The sequence below is a fragment of the Abramis brama genome, assembly GCF_963993115.1.
Source record: "Abramis brama genome assembly, chromosome: 13".
NCBI lineage: Eukaryota > Metazoa > Chordata > Actinopteri > Cypriniformes > Leuciscidae > Abramis > Abramis brama.
Genome location: NC_139975.1, coordinates 21114792 through 21129913, shown reverse-complemented (window position 1 = coordinate 21129913; position 15122 = coordinate 21114792). Strand labels below are relative to the sequence as shown.

At 38.3% G+C, this 15122-nt stretch overlaps 2 protein-coding genes across 3 annotated transcripts; one reads left to right on the top strand and one right to left on the bottom strand.

Annotated features, from left to right (window-relative positions):
• Window positions 1-102: 102 nt before the first annotated feature.
• Window positions 103-11216, top strand: hmmr (hyaluronan-mediated motility receptor (RHAMM)). Of its 2 annotated transcripts, none has more exons than XM_084132470.1 (20): window positions 103-306; window positions 789-887; window positions 1761-1837; window positions 2216-2293; window positions 2411-2599; window positions 2711-2797; window positions 2887-2998; window positions 3535-3600; window positions 3678-3751; window positions 3886-3956; window positions 4043-4410; window positions 4528-4676; window positions 6011-6225; window positions 6305-6421; window positions 6819-6977; window positions 7968-8345; window positions 8461-8533; window positions 9131-9307; window positions 9391-9541; window positions 10635-11216. In XM_084132470.1, exons 1-20 carry the CDS (start codon window positions 261-263, stop codon window positions 10652-10654), a joined length of 2706 nt encoding a protein of 901 aa, XP_083988596.1. In that variant the 5' UTR covers window positions 103-260; the 3' UTR covers window positions 10655-11216. The 2 variants fall into 2 exon arrangements, with proteins under 2 accessions (XP_083988596.1, XP_083988597.1); XM_084132471.1 differs by having other exon boundaries at window positions 131-306; window positions 1764-1837.
• A 261-nt stretch (window positions 11217-11477) lies between these two features.
• insb (preproinsulin b) lies at window positions 11478-14856 on the bottom strand (the record flags this gene model as incomplete). The annotated part of the gene is given in 6 exon segments (XM_084133017.1): window positions 11478-11648; window positions 12486-12692; window positions 12795-12831; window positions 12835-12884; window positions 12887-12944; window positions 14782-14856. Coding segments are annotated over 6 exon segments (561 nt in total). The 3' UTR covers window positions 11478-11514.
• Between the last annotated feature and the right edge of the window lie 266 nt (window positions 14857-15122).

Genomic DNA, 15122 nt, shown 5'->3' with positions numbered 1-15122 from the left:
GAACGCTACGTTACCAGATGTGACGTAAAGCACGATGTCGTTACTGATTGGTTTACATTTCTGTTCGTCGCATATTCTTCAATTTCATTGGTTAATGTCGTTTCGCAGGATCTTTTGGGCGGGGTTACCATTTCAAAATTTCAGCGGGTGTAAACGAGTTGTTGTTGACCGACGGAAGTTTTATCTTTAAAGTTTAAACAATTAAACAATTTAAGTACGTTTTTCAACAGTCTTTGGGCTTTCGACCACTCTTATCGGTCATGTCTTTCTCAAGAGCTCCATTAAAGAGATTTAACGAGAATGTTGGTAAGTTTCATACGTCTGTTCCATTATTCTACGATGTGAATGAAGTTGAATGCATTTATGTGCTTTAAATAGTTTAATTATTAATACATACGATTCAGGTGATTTTAATGAAAGTAAAGTTACCTGGTTAGTTCTCACTTTCATGCTCAGCTTTATAATTGAATACCGTTTTCTTTGTTAAGCGTCTGTTTTCTTGCAGCTGCGATCGATCTAAACTACCAGAGTATCAAAACAAAGTTTATTTATTAAATGCACAACAGTACGTCATGAGGCAATAACTGTAAGACATGCATTATTTCTAAGCTAAAAAAAAATAAAATAGACATAACAAAATGAAGACTTAAAGATATGAAAATGAATGCTGAATATGTTTGTTCAGCTGTTTGGAATAAGTTACATGTCAGCGAACGTTACCTCAATGATTATGATAAGTTTATATTCATAATCTTTGGTTATTGATCTTTGGTATTTTGTATCCTTAGGTTGTGCTCCTCCACCTGGTACATATGACGTGAAGTCTGGTGAGCTGAAGGGAGCGGTTTCATTTCATAAAGCAGAGCGCTTCAGAACAGCTTCCAAAAGTGAGAGCAGATTTTCTTGAACCACCATTTAAGATAACATCTTCCATCTGAACCTTAAAGGGATAGTTCACCCAAAAAGAAAAATTCTGTCATCATTTACTCACGCTCATGTCGTTTCAAACCCGTAAGACTTTTGATCATCTTCGGAACACAAATTAAGATCTTTTTGATGAAATCTTTCTGTCCCTCCATAGACAACTATGCAACTAACGTTACCACTTTGACGCTTCAAAAAGTTCATAAAGAGATCGTAAAAGTAATATATATGAATAGTACGAAATTTTCTGAAAATACACGATCACTCTATATGACTAACAGGTTGAATTTAGGCTTTTATTCACATATAAACATTAATTAACTCACACATCAGTTGTGGTAAACTGAAGCTCAAGCATGTTCACTTGATGTGCAAGAACCAATGAGGTTCATTCTCGTGTGTTACGCAGCACGTTTGAGCTTTGAGCAGGTTCGGTTGAGCCTCTGTTTATGTTTGCTGATCAATGTTTGTAATAAAAGCCTAAATTGAATCTGTTCATCACATAAAGCGATCAAGTCTCTTTGGATAATTTGCACTAAACCGTTCAATTCATATGGATTAGTTTTACGATCTCTTTATGAACTTTTTGAAGCATCAAAAGTGATAGTTGCTTTACTGTCAAAGGAGGGACAGAAATCTCTCATATTTCATCAAAGATCTTCATTTGTGTTCCAAAGATGAACGATAGTCTTACGGGTTTGGAACGACATGAGGGTGAGTCTGAGTAATTAATGACACAATTTTCAATTTTGGGTGAACTATCCCTTTAAGAATAAGAAACATTGGTTAATATATTTAAACTTTTTTTTTATTTTAATTTTTTTAATGCTTATCAGCAGAGGCACCCCTGCCATCCCCTTCAAAAGAAGTACCCATGTCTCCAGTTCGGAGGACCATGTCTGTTGATGGTTTGGTAAGATCTGAATTTGTAATTATTTGCTAGTGGTCAACCATACTGAAGTATTAGTTTAATAAAGATGTACACCTTCTATTCCATGCTTTTTCTTATACAGAACAAAAAGGATTTTATCCATATAATGAAAGTCTCTAGTCCAAAACAACATGCACACTCTTGACATTCATTGCATGGACAAATATACAGAGACATTTCTCAAAATATAATTTGTTTCACAGAAGAAAGTCATACAGGTTAAGAAAGAATACAGGTTGGAAACTAGTAAATGAAGACATAATTTTTTTAATTTTGTCTGAACTATCCTTTTTTAAATGACTGTATTGTAATGTAACTCTTTTGTTCCTGTTTTACTATTTGCTTTTTTTCCTCATATAGGCTGATGCATTAAGTTCCAAAAAGGACAAAAATAGTTTCACACTTGAGATGAAACATCAGAGACTTCTGGAGAAAGAGGTAGATTTCAAAATGTTTTGAACATTTCCTGGATGGCCATTTGTTGTTTTGAGGCCTGATCAATTTCTTTGGCCTTTTCTCCTAACCTTGACTGTCACATCTGATGCTGGAGTATAGATCCGGTCTTTGGTGCAGCAGAGAGGAGAGCAGGACCGCAGGCTGCTGACCCTGGAGGAAGAGCTGAAGAAGTTGGAGTCTAAATTGCTTGTGGCTGTCAGAGAGAAGACTGGCCTTGCTGCCAATGTGGCTTCTCTCGAGAGGCAGCTTGCAGAGTTAAAGAAAGTTAATGAGTTCCTGAAGACCAAGGTGACTAGTCTTTTTGTACTAGGGTGTTTTGCAATCTCCATTTCTTAAGTTGTTGTTTTGTAGACTGCTTCAAGTTTACTGAGGAATGTCTTGGCACTTTAATTTTTGCAGGTCTCTGCCGATACCACCAAGAAGAAGATCAATGCGCTTTCCATGGAGCTCATTGAGGCCAAAAATAAACTGGATGCCAAAGATAAGGTAAGTTCCCTCAAGTCACTTTGTGGAGAGGAGTTTGTGTAACTTCACAAGTTGCTCAGTGTAATTGTGGGCTTGTGCTTTTTGAACAGGAGCTGAGCTTCCTACAGATCAGCTCAGAGGGGAAAGTAAAGGTCTTGGAAACGGATCTGGAGACTGCCAGAACAACTTTTAGAGTTCTTCAGGAAAGGAACCAGGATCTTGGTGAGGATTAATAATGTATATTTGATAATGTATATTTTTAGATCAGTCCCATTTTATAGAATCTATCTGACAGATGTTCAGTGCGTCTAAGCATAAGTCAGACCATGTTCAAAACAGAATACTAACATATCTACTATTCAAATAAACAAATAAAGTGAAACGATATTATTTCACAGTGTTTCCAACAGTATTCTGCATATGACCTCATCACATTTTTCACAAACTATCACTGTTGTCACAAAAATATTAAGCACCACAATTGCAGCCTTAGACTTTTCAAAAACATTAAACATTTTACTGAGCCCAACTTTTTAACATTTGTGTTATTATTTTGTTTAGAAGTAAAATGGTACAGTCAGGCATGTTGGAACCATAAAGTGGCATTTAAGAAGCTTGAAGCTGACTTTACTGAACCAGTAAAGTGGTTTAGAAATTATTTATCGATTCAAATGACTCATTAAAGTTTAGTTGCAAATCACATGTCATAAGTCACTACAAGCTAACGTTTTTGCTTCTTACTTAACATTGTGTTTTAGAGGATCTTCATCAGGAGACAAGAGCCCAGAATGAGCAGATTGAGAATGAAATGGATAAATTGCACAGTAAGTTTGCATGCTAAGAAAAAACAGTTTGTTTTATGGCTACATCTGACTTTTTTTTCTATCTTCTTCAAATGAAGACATAATCCAGGAGATGAGGGAGGAGATAAAAGCCCTGCAGAGTTACTTGGACTCAGCAAATGAAGAGATTCAGGTATTGGTTTTGGTCAACAGAATTTGACTCTCTTAAGCCAGTTGACATTTACTCACCGCTTGGGTTGAATCATCAGTCTTTGAAGTGCTGCTTGGTTTAAGATAAGCTGTCTGTCTCACTCTCCAATGTCAAAGGATTTGCGGATTAAGCTCCAGGACAAATCCACCATGGAGCGCCGTGTCTCTGATGCTCAAGACAACCTCAGGTTAGAACTCAGTGCATTTTCATATTGTTGCTGTTGTTATGGTATCAGTGTTCACTTCTTCATTCGTCTCTACGCGGCCTGTGCAGTGAAGTGGAACAGAAGCTGGAGAAATGTACCGGTGAGCTGCAGGACTGTCAGGAGGTGCTGAAAGTTAAGGAAGAGGAGCTGCGGATTTCTCAGCAGGAGCTGCAGGACACCCAAAAGGCTCTAGAAGAGAAAGAAAGTGAGCTGGAGCGGCACTTGCAGGATCTACAGGCCTCGCAGACCTCGCTGAAAGAGCTGGAGGAGCAGATGCAGAGAGGAGTTCAGGATCTTGAGGAGTCCCGGAGCGTGATTCGCCAGCAGGAGCAGGAACTGGCCCGAGTGAAGGAGATCTTGAGGAGGACAGAGGAAGAGCTGGATCAGCGTGTGGCGCTCATGGGCGAGAGATGCTTGGTGCTGGAGGATGAAAGAGGTGAATGAGCTTTAAAACTAAGCTTGAGTATTTATGAGATGCACATAATAAATAAGCACATTGTGGGATGAATTTGATCACCCCTCTTAGGATTATTTGTTTGTGATTTGTGTGCAGCCAGGACGCAGGAGGAGGGTCTGCGACGGGTTCAAGAGCTCAAGGCAGATATCAACGCATTGGAGGAGAGCAGGCAGACTGAGACAGAGGCATTTGAAAAGCTGAAGGAGGAGCACTCTGCACTTACCAAACAACTGGAGGAGGAGAAGGTAATTAAGAGAATGTGTAGGTGGTTTACACCGGTATTAGCTTTCGTTTTGGGTACCATTCATTTCAATGGCAGTTGCTCGATTGGCACAGGAAGTGCGTGATTTAAAATCTTTGCTCATGTCATGGGTACTTAGTTCTGGACTCTGTTGTTTGAGTCAGTTCCCATTTTTGAGCTTTAAATGTCATGTGACTAATCATTCTAAAAATGAAAGCTTCCAAAACTGAAAATTGTCATTTACTCATCCTCAAGTCAGTCAAACCCATAAGACTTTGATCAATGCACACATGCATTAAGCCTTTATCAAATATGGTAAATGGAGTGTGAGAACCAATGAGGTTCATTCTCACACATCAGGCATGGTACAGTTGAGTTTCTGTTTACCACTTTTGATGAGCTTTGTGTTAGGTCTGCACGATATTGGAAAAAACTGACATTGCAATATTTTGTTTGTCTGTTAGACATGTATGTATATGTATGTATATGTATACAATACATACCCTTTCCAAAAAATTTGAATATCATGGAAAAGTTTGTTTCCATAATTCCTTTCAAAATGTTAAATGTTCAGAAGACTTTGATAAAACCACTTGATTGATATGGATTACTTTTGAGATGACTTTGTACTTGTGAAAAGGTTTTTGTTGCATGGACTTTCAATGGACAAAAATGATGGCAGAATATTAAAATTATCTTCAGAATGAACAGAAGTCTTATAGGTTTGGAACAACATGAGATTGAGGAAATGATTATTTTTTTGGGGGGTGAACTATCCTTTTAATGTCATGACAACTGATGTTATCATACAAACACACAGTACTAAATTATTCCAGGCAGTCACTAATTTCTTTTATCCATTTAACCAGGCTCACTTTATGCAATTCAACCCCATTTTTGTGAAAGCTTTCACTTAATGCATGCAAGATCACTAATTAAAATAAGTCTTAGGGAGACTATGTGGGATTTCCCCCCCAATTCACTGCTATACATTTATTGTTTGGACCTTTGCTGTGAAGGATTTAGAAACTGAATCTTTTTTTTCCCCTATTCATTTCATTAGCTTGAGTATATGTGTCTTGGGCCATGACTAGGAAAACGGTTTACTAACATGCCATTTTGTGATTTATTGTGGTACTTCAAGAGGAAAAATCAATCCTGAATAAGTGTGATGTGATTTATACCAGCATGAGTGGGACAATTAAGTGAAGAGTGCAACTTAATAGACTTAACTAGGTTGTACTGTGTCGTCCCTCAATCAGGAAGTCAAAGTCTCCTTGATCGTCTTTGTGGATTAGGGTAATGTCTCTAAAGCTCCTCTACTGTGTGTTGCTGCAGACTCACAGCGGCTCCCTGGCTAGCATGCTTGAGCACCTGAGAGATGAGACTGAGGCAGAGAGGAGACAGCTTGGCGAGGAGCTTGAGGACGCGCTCGAGGAGCTGTCAGAGCTGGAGAAGCAGGAGCAATGCAGTGAGCAGGCCATTCAGCACCTCACACAGAAGAACCAGACGCTGGAGCAGGAGCTGAGGAACAATTGTGCCGAGTTAGAAAAGTGAGAACAACTTCTAATGGAGTTGAGATGAATCGCATCTCTGGTAAAAACTGACCAGTGTTGTTGTGTCCTTTGGCAGGAAGTGTGCTGAGATGCAGGCTTTAGAAGAGGCTCATGTGACTGCAATCAAAAAACTAGAAGAGGATCACAACACCTGTCTTGCCAAGCTGGGAGATGTTACTACTGACTTTGAGAGGTATTACTTTAAATACCTCATGTGCCCTTGTAATCCTTAATCTAAAAACAAGATTTATTGCAATGCAATGCTCTTGCAACAACATCTATTATTTTCTCTGATGTGTTTACAGGTGTGAGGGCAGGACAACTTGTCACTCACATGAGATTGAACAATAGTAACCATCTAATCAATTCCCAAAGACAAAATCAAGTCCCGCTCTACTTTTTTTCTTTTGCGAGAAGCCATTTCACTCATAAATGTATACGTCGCAATAAAACAGGGAAGAACTATCATAAAGTGCTGTCTATGGAAGTTTATAATGACCCAGAAATTATTAATTGCCAATGCCCTGTTCAACCATCATAAAATGTCATAATCAAAGGTTTTTGTGTGTGTGTATGTGTAATTCCATAAGCACAAGGCGGTCTCTGGGTGAGCAGAAGGCCAAGGTAGAGGCTCAAACCCATCAGCTGCAGGAAGAGATGAACCAACTGAAGCAACAGTTGCAGCAGGACCAGCAGAAACTCATAAGCTACCAGGAAATGCAGTGTAAAGAGCGAGAGGAGTATGCTAGGTCAGTGTCCCGCCTCACAGATCTGCAGTAAATATCTGCTACACTTCCCATATTATATGTGCATCTCCCACATAATTGATAATGTGGTCCAAGAAATAACGTCCTTATCACAAAATAAATGAACAGGCTAATCAGGACCCCGACACAAAACAGAGGTCTTATATCATCCTGATTGTGATTCTGGAGAGGACATTTTGTGATAATGTCAGTCATTATTAATAAATGGCTTATTTACAAATCAATATTTAATGATTATTTCTTCAAATTAATTTAAATACTAAATAAAACATTATAAAATGTAAATAAATCAATTATGTTAAATAGTGTTGTTATTATTTAACCATTTGACACGTACGATCACACAGGTGTACAGTGCATCACGTTTCACACATTTCACCCAGCCACTTACTTTCATGTAAGTGGGTGAATTTATGTGTTGTAAATCTGACAGATCTGATTCTCTGAATTGCGGTGCGAACTAACAGTGAGGCTCGCCACGAATTATAGATCAACTAACATGATCATTATAAAGGTTTTTAAACGACAAAACACATTCACTTACACTTATTTGAGAATCGGAATATCAGATAACAGCTATCAGCTAACAAGTTTGTAGTTATTTTGAAAAAAAAAGGGAAAAAAACAAATAAAAGCGATACATCTGTCATACAGCACTATTGTGGCTGCTGTGTCACATGACAAGCATGTTGCACTGGGGGCTTAAACAAAAAATGTAACCAATTGCTCATACAAGTTTAAATAATTAATTACCACATTAATGTGGAAACCATTATAAAGAGTTTTTTTTATTTTATATACAGTATATATTTTAAATATTTGTATTAAAGGTGCACCATGTAACTTGACACTAGTGGTTAATAAATAAAACTGCATGTGTCTTGTGGGAAGAACATTGTAGCCGGAGCTACTTCTCTTTGTTTATACACCCTGTTTTGAATTGAAAAGTAAATGTAGACTACTGTGTTACAGGATGCTTTTAGAAGTTCAGACAAAGCTGGCTCAGAGAGAGAAAGAGTTGAAGCGAGCTGCAGAGACTCATAGTGAGGAGCTGAGATGCCTGCAGGTGGAAGTGGAGCAGGAGAGAGAGCGGGCTCAGGCTCAGCTGGAGAGAGAACAGAAGAGGAGGCAGTCAGTGGAGGGCCGTTCTGCAGAAGCCAGCAGGCTGCGGGGCCTCGTGGAAGAGCTGGAAAACCAGGTTTCTGAGCTGCGCGGGCAGGTGCAGGAGGAAAAAGACTCTTCTCAACGTCACGCTGTGGAGTGGCAGCAGGAGAGACGACAGCTATGCAGACAGATGGAGGAGGAAAGACAAGACTTTCACAAACAACTCGCAGAGGCTCAGCTGCAGAGGTGAGAAAGTTAGGATGCACTCAACAGGTCTCAAGTCCATCATAGTGTCCTCATGTAGTCAGTCTCCGTGTGCATTGTGTTGTTTAATCCCCATATTGTCATTTGTTCACCTCAGCACGTGTGATTCTGAGACACAACACTGGAGAAACTTGTATGAAGAGCTCTATGCTAAAGTTAAACCATTTCAGGTAAGCAAAAAATAATGAAGAATTTTTTTTCTCTTGTATTCGTGCATATTCTTTATTTTTTATTAGTTTTGGTTACTCTTTATTTTAAGGTGATGTAGCTTCATTGTACTTACTCAAATAAGTACTGAGTAATATTAATTGACTACATTTACTTACTATAGAGTTACGTTTAGGGTTTGGTTTATGGTTAGTTACTTGTAATTATGCTTAATTTTCTGTTATTACTATTACTAAAATTAAGTGTTGCCTTAGTTTTTATTTCATGTAAAATGCCATTTTTTTGGCTGCTGTGCCTTGTAAGATGCCTTTGCGATGGGAAATGGGTAATGGGAAATGGGTAACAGCACTTTGCAATATTCACGAATGTGCTGTTAAGGTCACTGAAATAAGTGTCATTGGTAAATCTAAATTTCACCTACTTTTTCCAGACATTGTGAAGGATTTGCAGAGTGGAAGGTGCTACACAATATTATTTTATTTTTATTTTTTTTAAATGGTGGCAAAAGAGTAGAGACAACTCTTAGGTTTAATATGTGCTCTTAGGTTTAATATGTGCTAGATGAGTTCTCTCATTTGTCCTCTTATTCTGGTCATCAGGAACAGCTGGACTGCTTTGCAGCAGAGAGGAATGCGTTGTTGAATGAGAAAGGATCCACGCAGGCCGAGTTGAACAAGTTAGCCGATGCATATGCTAATCTGATGGGCCATCAAAACCAGCGACAGAAGATCAAACACATGGTCAAACTCAAAGAGGAGAACTTGGAGCTCAAAAATGTAAGGCATTATTCATAAGGCAGTTGTCATTGTTTGATTTGAAGGTTTTGGTGCGTAGCTGACCGTGTCCATGTGTTCTGTAGGAAGTGTCCAAGTTAAGGGCACAAGTGGGGAAACAGAAGCAAGAGCTGGATCGAGTCAAGTCCAGCCAGGTGCCAAAGAGGTTCGACCCCAGCAAGGCTTTCAAACATGAGCTCAAAGAAAACCAGCAGCCCAGCTCAGCTCTTACACAAGGTGAATAAAAAAAAAAAAAACTCGATAGGGTTTGACCAGTTATTCGCAATTTCTTACTTAAATTGAAACATAGTAGCTACTAGCTAGTTTGTTACTTAATATAAACTTTTCTTCAGGACTACCTTAATATGAATACGTGATGTAACAGGTAACCAGTAAAGATCATGGAGAAGGGGATTTGTGAGCACTGCGTCTAGTCCAGGGCTGCGTTTCCCAAAAGCATCGTAAGCCTAAGTTGATCGGAGAGCAATTGCCACCAATGGTCTCTACGATCAACTTAGGCTTTCGATGCTTTTGGGAAACGCAGCCCAGGTAAGCACTCTTGCAGCTGTATTTTTACATACTATAGCCTTGTAATGTGTGGTGGTGGTGGTGTTGTTTTTTTGTTTTGTTTTTTTTGGTAAGCCAATTAACAAGGCATCGCAGTAGTCCAAATTAGAAGTTAGTAGTGCATAAATTAGGGTTTCTGCATCAGCCAGATTGTGGAGACGTGCGATATAACGCAGGAGATAAAAATAGTTTTTAACAACTGAAGCAATATGAGAAACAAAGGAAAGAGAGGAATCAAATAAAACATCAACATCACATGTCAGGGGAGGAGGGTTTAACAAAAACCCCATCAATGTCAAAAGACAGGTCCATTCTATTTAGAGGTACAGTGGAGCTGATCAGCATTATTTCATTTTTGCTGTCAAAATTCAGGGACATCCAGTGTTTGATTTCTCTAATACATGCTGTGAGTCAGGCAGAGATGAAATATCAGAGGAGGTGGTAAGATAGATTTGGACGCCATCAGCATAACAATGAAAACAAAGTCCATACTTGCGTATCACCAAGTGGCTGCATGTAGATGATAAAAAGTAACGGACCAAGAACTGAGCCCTGTGGGACACTCTGTGTCAGTGGAATTGTGCTGGACTTCTACTCTGCATGGTGATGTAGAACTTTCTATCAGTGAGATGAGAAATAAACCAGGAAAGAGCAGAACCACTGATTCTTATATAAGAAAGACTGGAAATATGAATATCATGACAATAGACTAACTTGTATGTTCTTTTATTACACATTTCAAATCTAATTCTGCTTTTTCCAGGCAAAAACAAATTTCGTTAAACTATCACTAATGGACTTTTGTGGAATATCCCTGGCCTATGGATGACTGCTCAACATGGACACTGTGAACGAGGATAGTTCAGCACCCAAACATCCTGACTGCCTCTTCGGAGTCTGACAATGTAGATCTTATTTATGTATGTTTTATTTTTGTTTGTGTGTGAATTTAATACAGTGGCATTAACACTGTTACTGTCACTCAATATCTATATATATTTGACAGCCCCCTTTTTTAGATGTTGCTCTTGACTAATTTGACTACAATGGTGAAAATGTTTATATGGTCCTTAGGATTTTCTGTTATCTGATTTTGTTCATCACAGGGTGTGCTATAATCTTTAAAAAGTGTTTGCCCACTCGTGTCCAACGAGTCTTGTTCAGTTGATTTGTTTTGTTTTTTTAAAGTAAATTTTAGTTCTTACAATATTATTTTAATAATATTTTTTTCTGCCACTAAGCTTAATGTCTAAACTATAGATGTATTTCAATTTTAATGTTCTTATTTTAAAAGAGCTATGTCAGTGAAAACTTTTATACTTAATAAAATACTTGCTTTTCTCTCTCTTTGCTCTATCATTGTGATATTTATGCCATAATTTTAACACTAGAAGGACATTGTATTACACTATCATGCATTTCTCATCAGTTTGAGAGCTTAAAATCATGGATGTTCCAGCAGAGGGCGCTAGAACACAAGGCAAACCAGAACATGTTTCTGTCATTTAATGCTGCTTTTGGAAGAACCTCCGTCATTTCTTCTACAAGCTTCCATTTAAAATGACAAGCAATCAAGCATGTTGTTCTTGCATATAATGATCATTTATTAACATCTTCAACCTTGACATAGTATTTATGCTTGTTCAGCTGCAGTAGTCTTCGAGGTGGTAGATGGTGCAGGGCCTGTGGCAGCACCGTTCCACAATTCCTCTCTTCCTCTTCATCACCTTCTCTTTTATTGGAGCGACCTCATAATCTGCCAAATTTGAGAGCAAGACTGGGAGAAGAAGTGGATGCTATTAATTCAACAATTTTTACACAAAAGCATAATAGGTCTTCTTTAATGAGTGTTACTGTTTGAGCATGAAAAAGGTCTGAAAAGCTACAAAGCACAACATTCTCAGTACTGTTTCTGACTCCCTTGATTGTAGTCTTTGAGTTTTCTCATGGGAACGTAGTAACGTACACGTCAGACGTCACAATATTCATAATTTAAATAATTCCTTGAATAGGCAAAACGGGGGCGAGAGCTAGTGTGTAGAAACTCGAGGTTATGGTAAGGAGGCCATATTTGAAACGCCTCTCGGGCATGGAAGTAATGCTCCTATCTTTTTGAATGGGGAAACATACAAATTTCCAAAACTGTTCGCCAAGCTTACGATTAAATTTCGTATATGAAATCTGACAGCAACTGTCTCTTAAATTTTGTTTCTTAACGCTCGAATCATGACAGAAAAAAATATATTTTTCAGGCTGGATCAAGCTAATGCGCATGCGCAGTGGACACGCGCGTCTGACTGACTCCCGGAGCTTCAAATGCCGTGCACATAGACATGGAAATGGGGCCTTGAGCACCCAACGCGCGCGACCGCCCTGTGACGCGACGACTTTCCCATTCAAAACAATACGAGTAACGCATCTTGTGTAAATCTATTGTCTATGTTCATAGTGACCGGAACTAAACAGAGCGTTAATGACAATGTAAAAAAAGAAAAGAAAAGAAATTCTAGTAGACCCCAAAAACTAAATCATAATTGGTCAAAAACAAATATATAATAGGTCCTCTTTAAAACTAGTTTCAGTCTAGTCTATGTACATTACAGAGAGTCCTCACCCAGCAAGTTATCCAGGTCCCTCCTTCCTCTGTTAGAGTAAAAGAATCCTTTAGGCCCACACACAAGGTAAAGCGCATCCACCAGGTTGGAGCCACACAGATGCTGTGATGGAGTAGAGAGTGATCCAGGCAGGGAGGCCAACAGCAGGATTAATGTTGCGGCCTGTAGCAACACCATGATGGGCAGAAGCTGTGGACATGTACTGCCTGGAATGAATGTGTATAATAGCCTTTATATGAATGAAGAGCACTTAAAAGAAAATAGAAAACCTACGTTCTAAGACTTCAAAATACGTTTTGGTTTCCCACTTACCTTTCCTGAGTGAGAACAGTCAATCAAGAGTGGTCAGGACTGGGATGGAAATGTGCTGCTTAAATAGCTTCCCTTTGCCAGGCCCTCGCTCTTGATGGCATCAGCGGAAAAACAAAAGTTCCCATGTAATGACAGGACTCCTTATGCTAAGAAGTATTACACATCAGATAACTGTAATGGGCTTTATTACGATCAGATTAAAATGTATGGAGTGTAGGTACAGGTCAGGACAGGAGTGTATTTCAGTTAGGTGTGCTATCTTTTCTTAGTTTCCAAGAGGATGCTGGTCCTTGTGGACAAATGAGAGCAGGAAGTAGTTCTCAGAAGTGTTGTGAGTGTCAGTGATAAAAGTGGGAATTTTAAAAGCATGTGGAGTCAGATTCCAGAGGTGTCTGAAGCAGCACAAGGCCCACTGAAAAAAAAGAAAAGTGTGAAGCTGCAGTTGAAGAGCATCAGCATCTTCACCTTTTAAGTTTCTTCAAATGTTAACACCAAGGGACCCACAGATGACCGGTCTAATGGGACCCCCTGAGGTAATTCAATGCCGTCTTTCACTTCTCCCTTCAACTGCGTGTTATGAGGCCATTAGCACGGGGCGGTGAATAGAGCTTTAATCAGACTTTTAATGAATTACCATATTAACAGCAGGAAAGCAGGTCACCTTGAAAAGGAATATTTTAGAAATCACTTCGTATTTCCGCAGATGAATGTCAATTGTTCTTATTATATTATTAGAATTATATTATACTTTTTATATTATGGTGAATAATACAAAATAAATATTCTAAAACCCCAAATGAAAGGCACCTACTGATCTAAATAAACAGTGTTATTATTATTATCTACAAAAATGTAATATTTAATAACTGTATTATAAAATTAATAAACACAAAATAACAATTTATAATATATAAATAAGTATAATATTAAATAATAGAAATATATTATTATTTTTATATATTATATATTATTGTTTTATATTTTGTTGTCCAATATTATATGCTGCAAATAAAAGAGAATGACTGTTCAAAATAAAATGAAAGACAACTATCTAACAATTTATTAAATAATAATGTTCTAAACTAGTAAAATAATATCATAAAATATATAGATATAATATATAAATGCATATAATGTGTAGTAATAATAAATAAATAATTTATGTAATGGCCAATATACTGCATATGATGCTGCAAATGAAAGGTACAGACTGTTCCAAATAAACATTTATTAATAATGAATATATTATTATTCATATTTCATAATATTATTAAAATCGAATCATTTTTAATGCTATTACTGATAACTCTCTATATTTTTTTCTCTTTTCATTTAACAAGCCTCATCAGACCATTTTAATATAGCATAGAAAGCACTGATCATTGACACCGAGTCTGTCAGCCTGAAGCAATGACAGGCTCCCCTGACGTCTGCGCTCCTGGACCCTGTCCAAGCAGTGACAGTCCGTAATTCAGCACTAACCTCTGCCGTGACCTACCCCTCGCCCTGCCATTCCACTCCCACTCTAAAACATGCCAGACTGGCGTTTGCACTTTCACTGTCCTTTTTTGCAGATTTACGGTGGAATGCTAAATTCAAGGAGGTGAGAGATCTACTGTGAAGCTGAAATCCGCACCAAAATAGCCTATCAAAATGAGTGGTTTTTTTTTTTTTTTTTTTTTTCAGGCCACACACACACACACACACATGCTGTCCTGCTGATATCGGGAGATGATGAATGTTGCCACAGAATGATGGAGCTGAGTGAGAAGATGAGTTGACAGTTGAGAAAATGGCTAAATGTCTCAGATATGACAAATCCCCAAAGAATAAAACAACAAGCCCGGGGTACGTCTCTCTCTATCTCTTTGTAAAGAAAGAGGCATTTCTGAAGTGCTAGGTAATTGCCCTTTTAGTCCTCAGCTGCAAGGGAGAAAAATGGAATATGAACTGTTGGAATTGAGTTTTGTCTCATTTTCTTACTGCTGTGTCATCTTCAATGTGATCGATGCCGGTGTTAGTGGGCATATTTTCTTCCCTGGAGATTGCTTTCAACATTCCTCCAATAAGCTATTCAACTATGATTCTTTTCTGCCATTAAGGAATATTTTCAGGAGCATTCTCTGCCAAACATACCCAGCAATGAGCTTTATTCTGAGCATGATAACCTATTTGCAGTCTTTTCACCACTGGCCCTCTACGAACCCTTATCAGGAGATATGTTTTGCAGTGCGGGTCAGAATTGAAAAGTTTTGTCAGGCCTCTGCAGAATGAAGATGTGCTGCACAGTGAGATATGGGTGTATCGATCAACCTGTGCTGGAA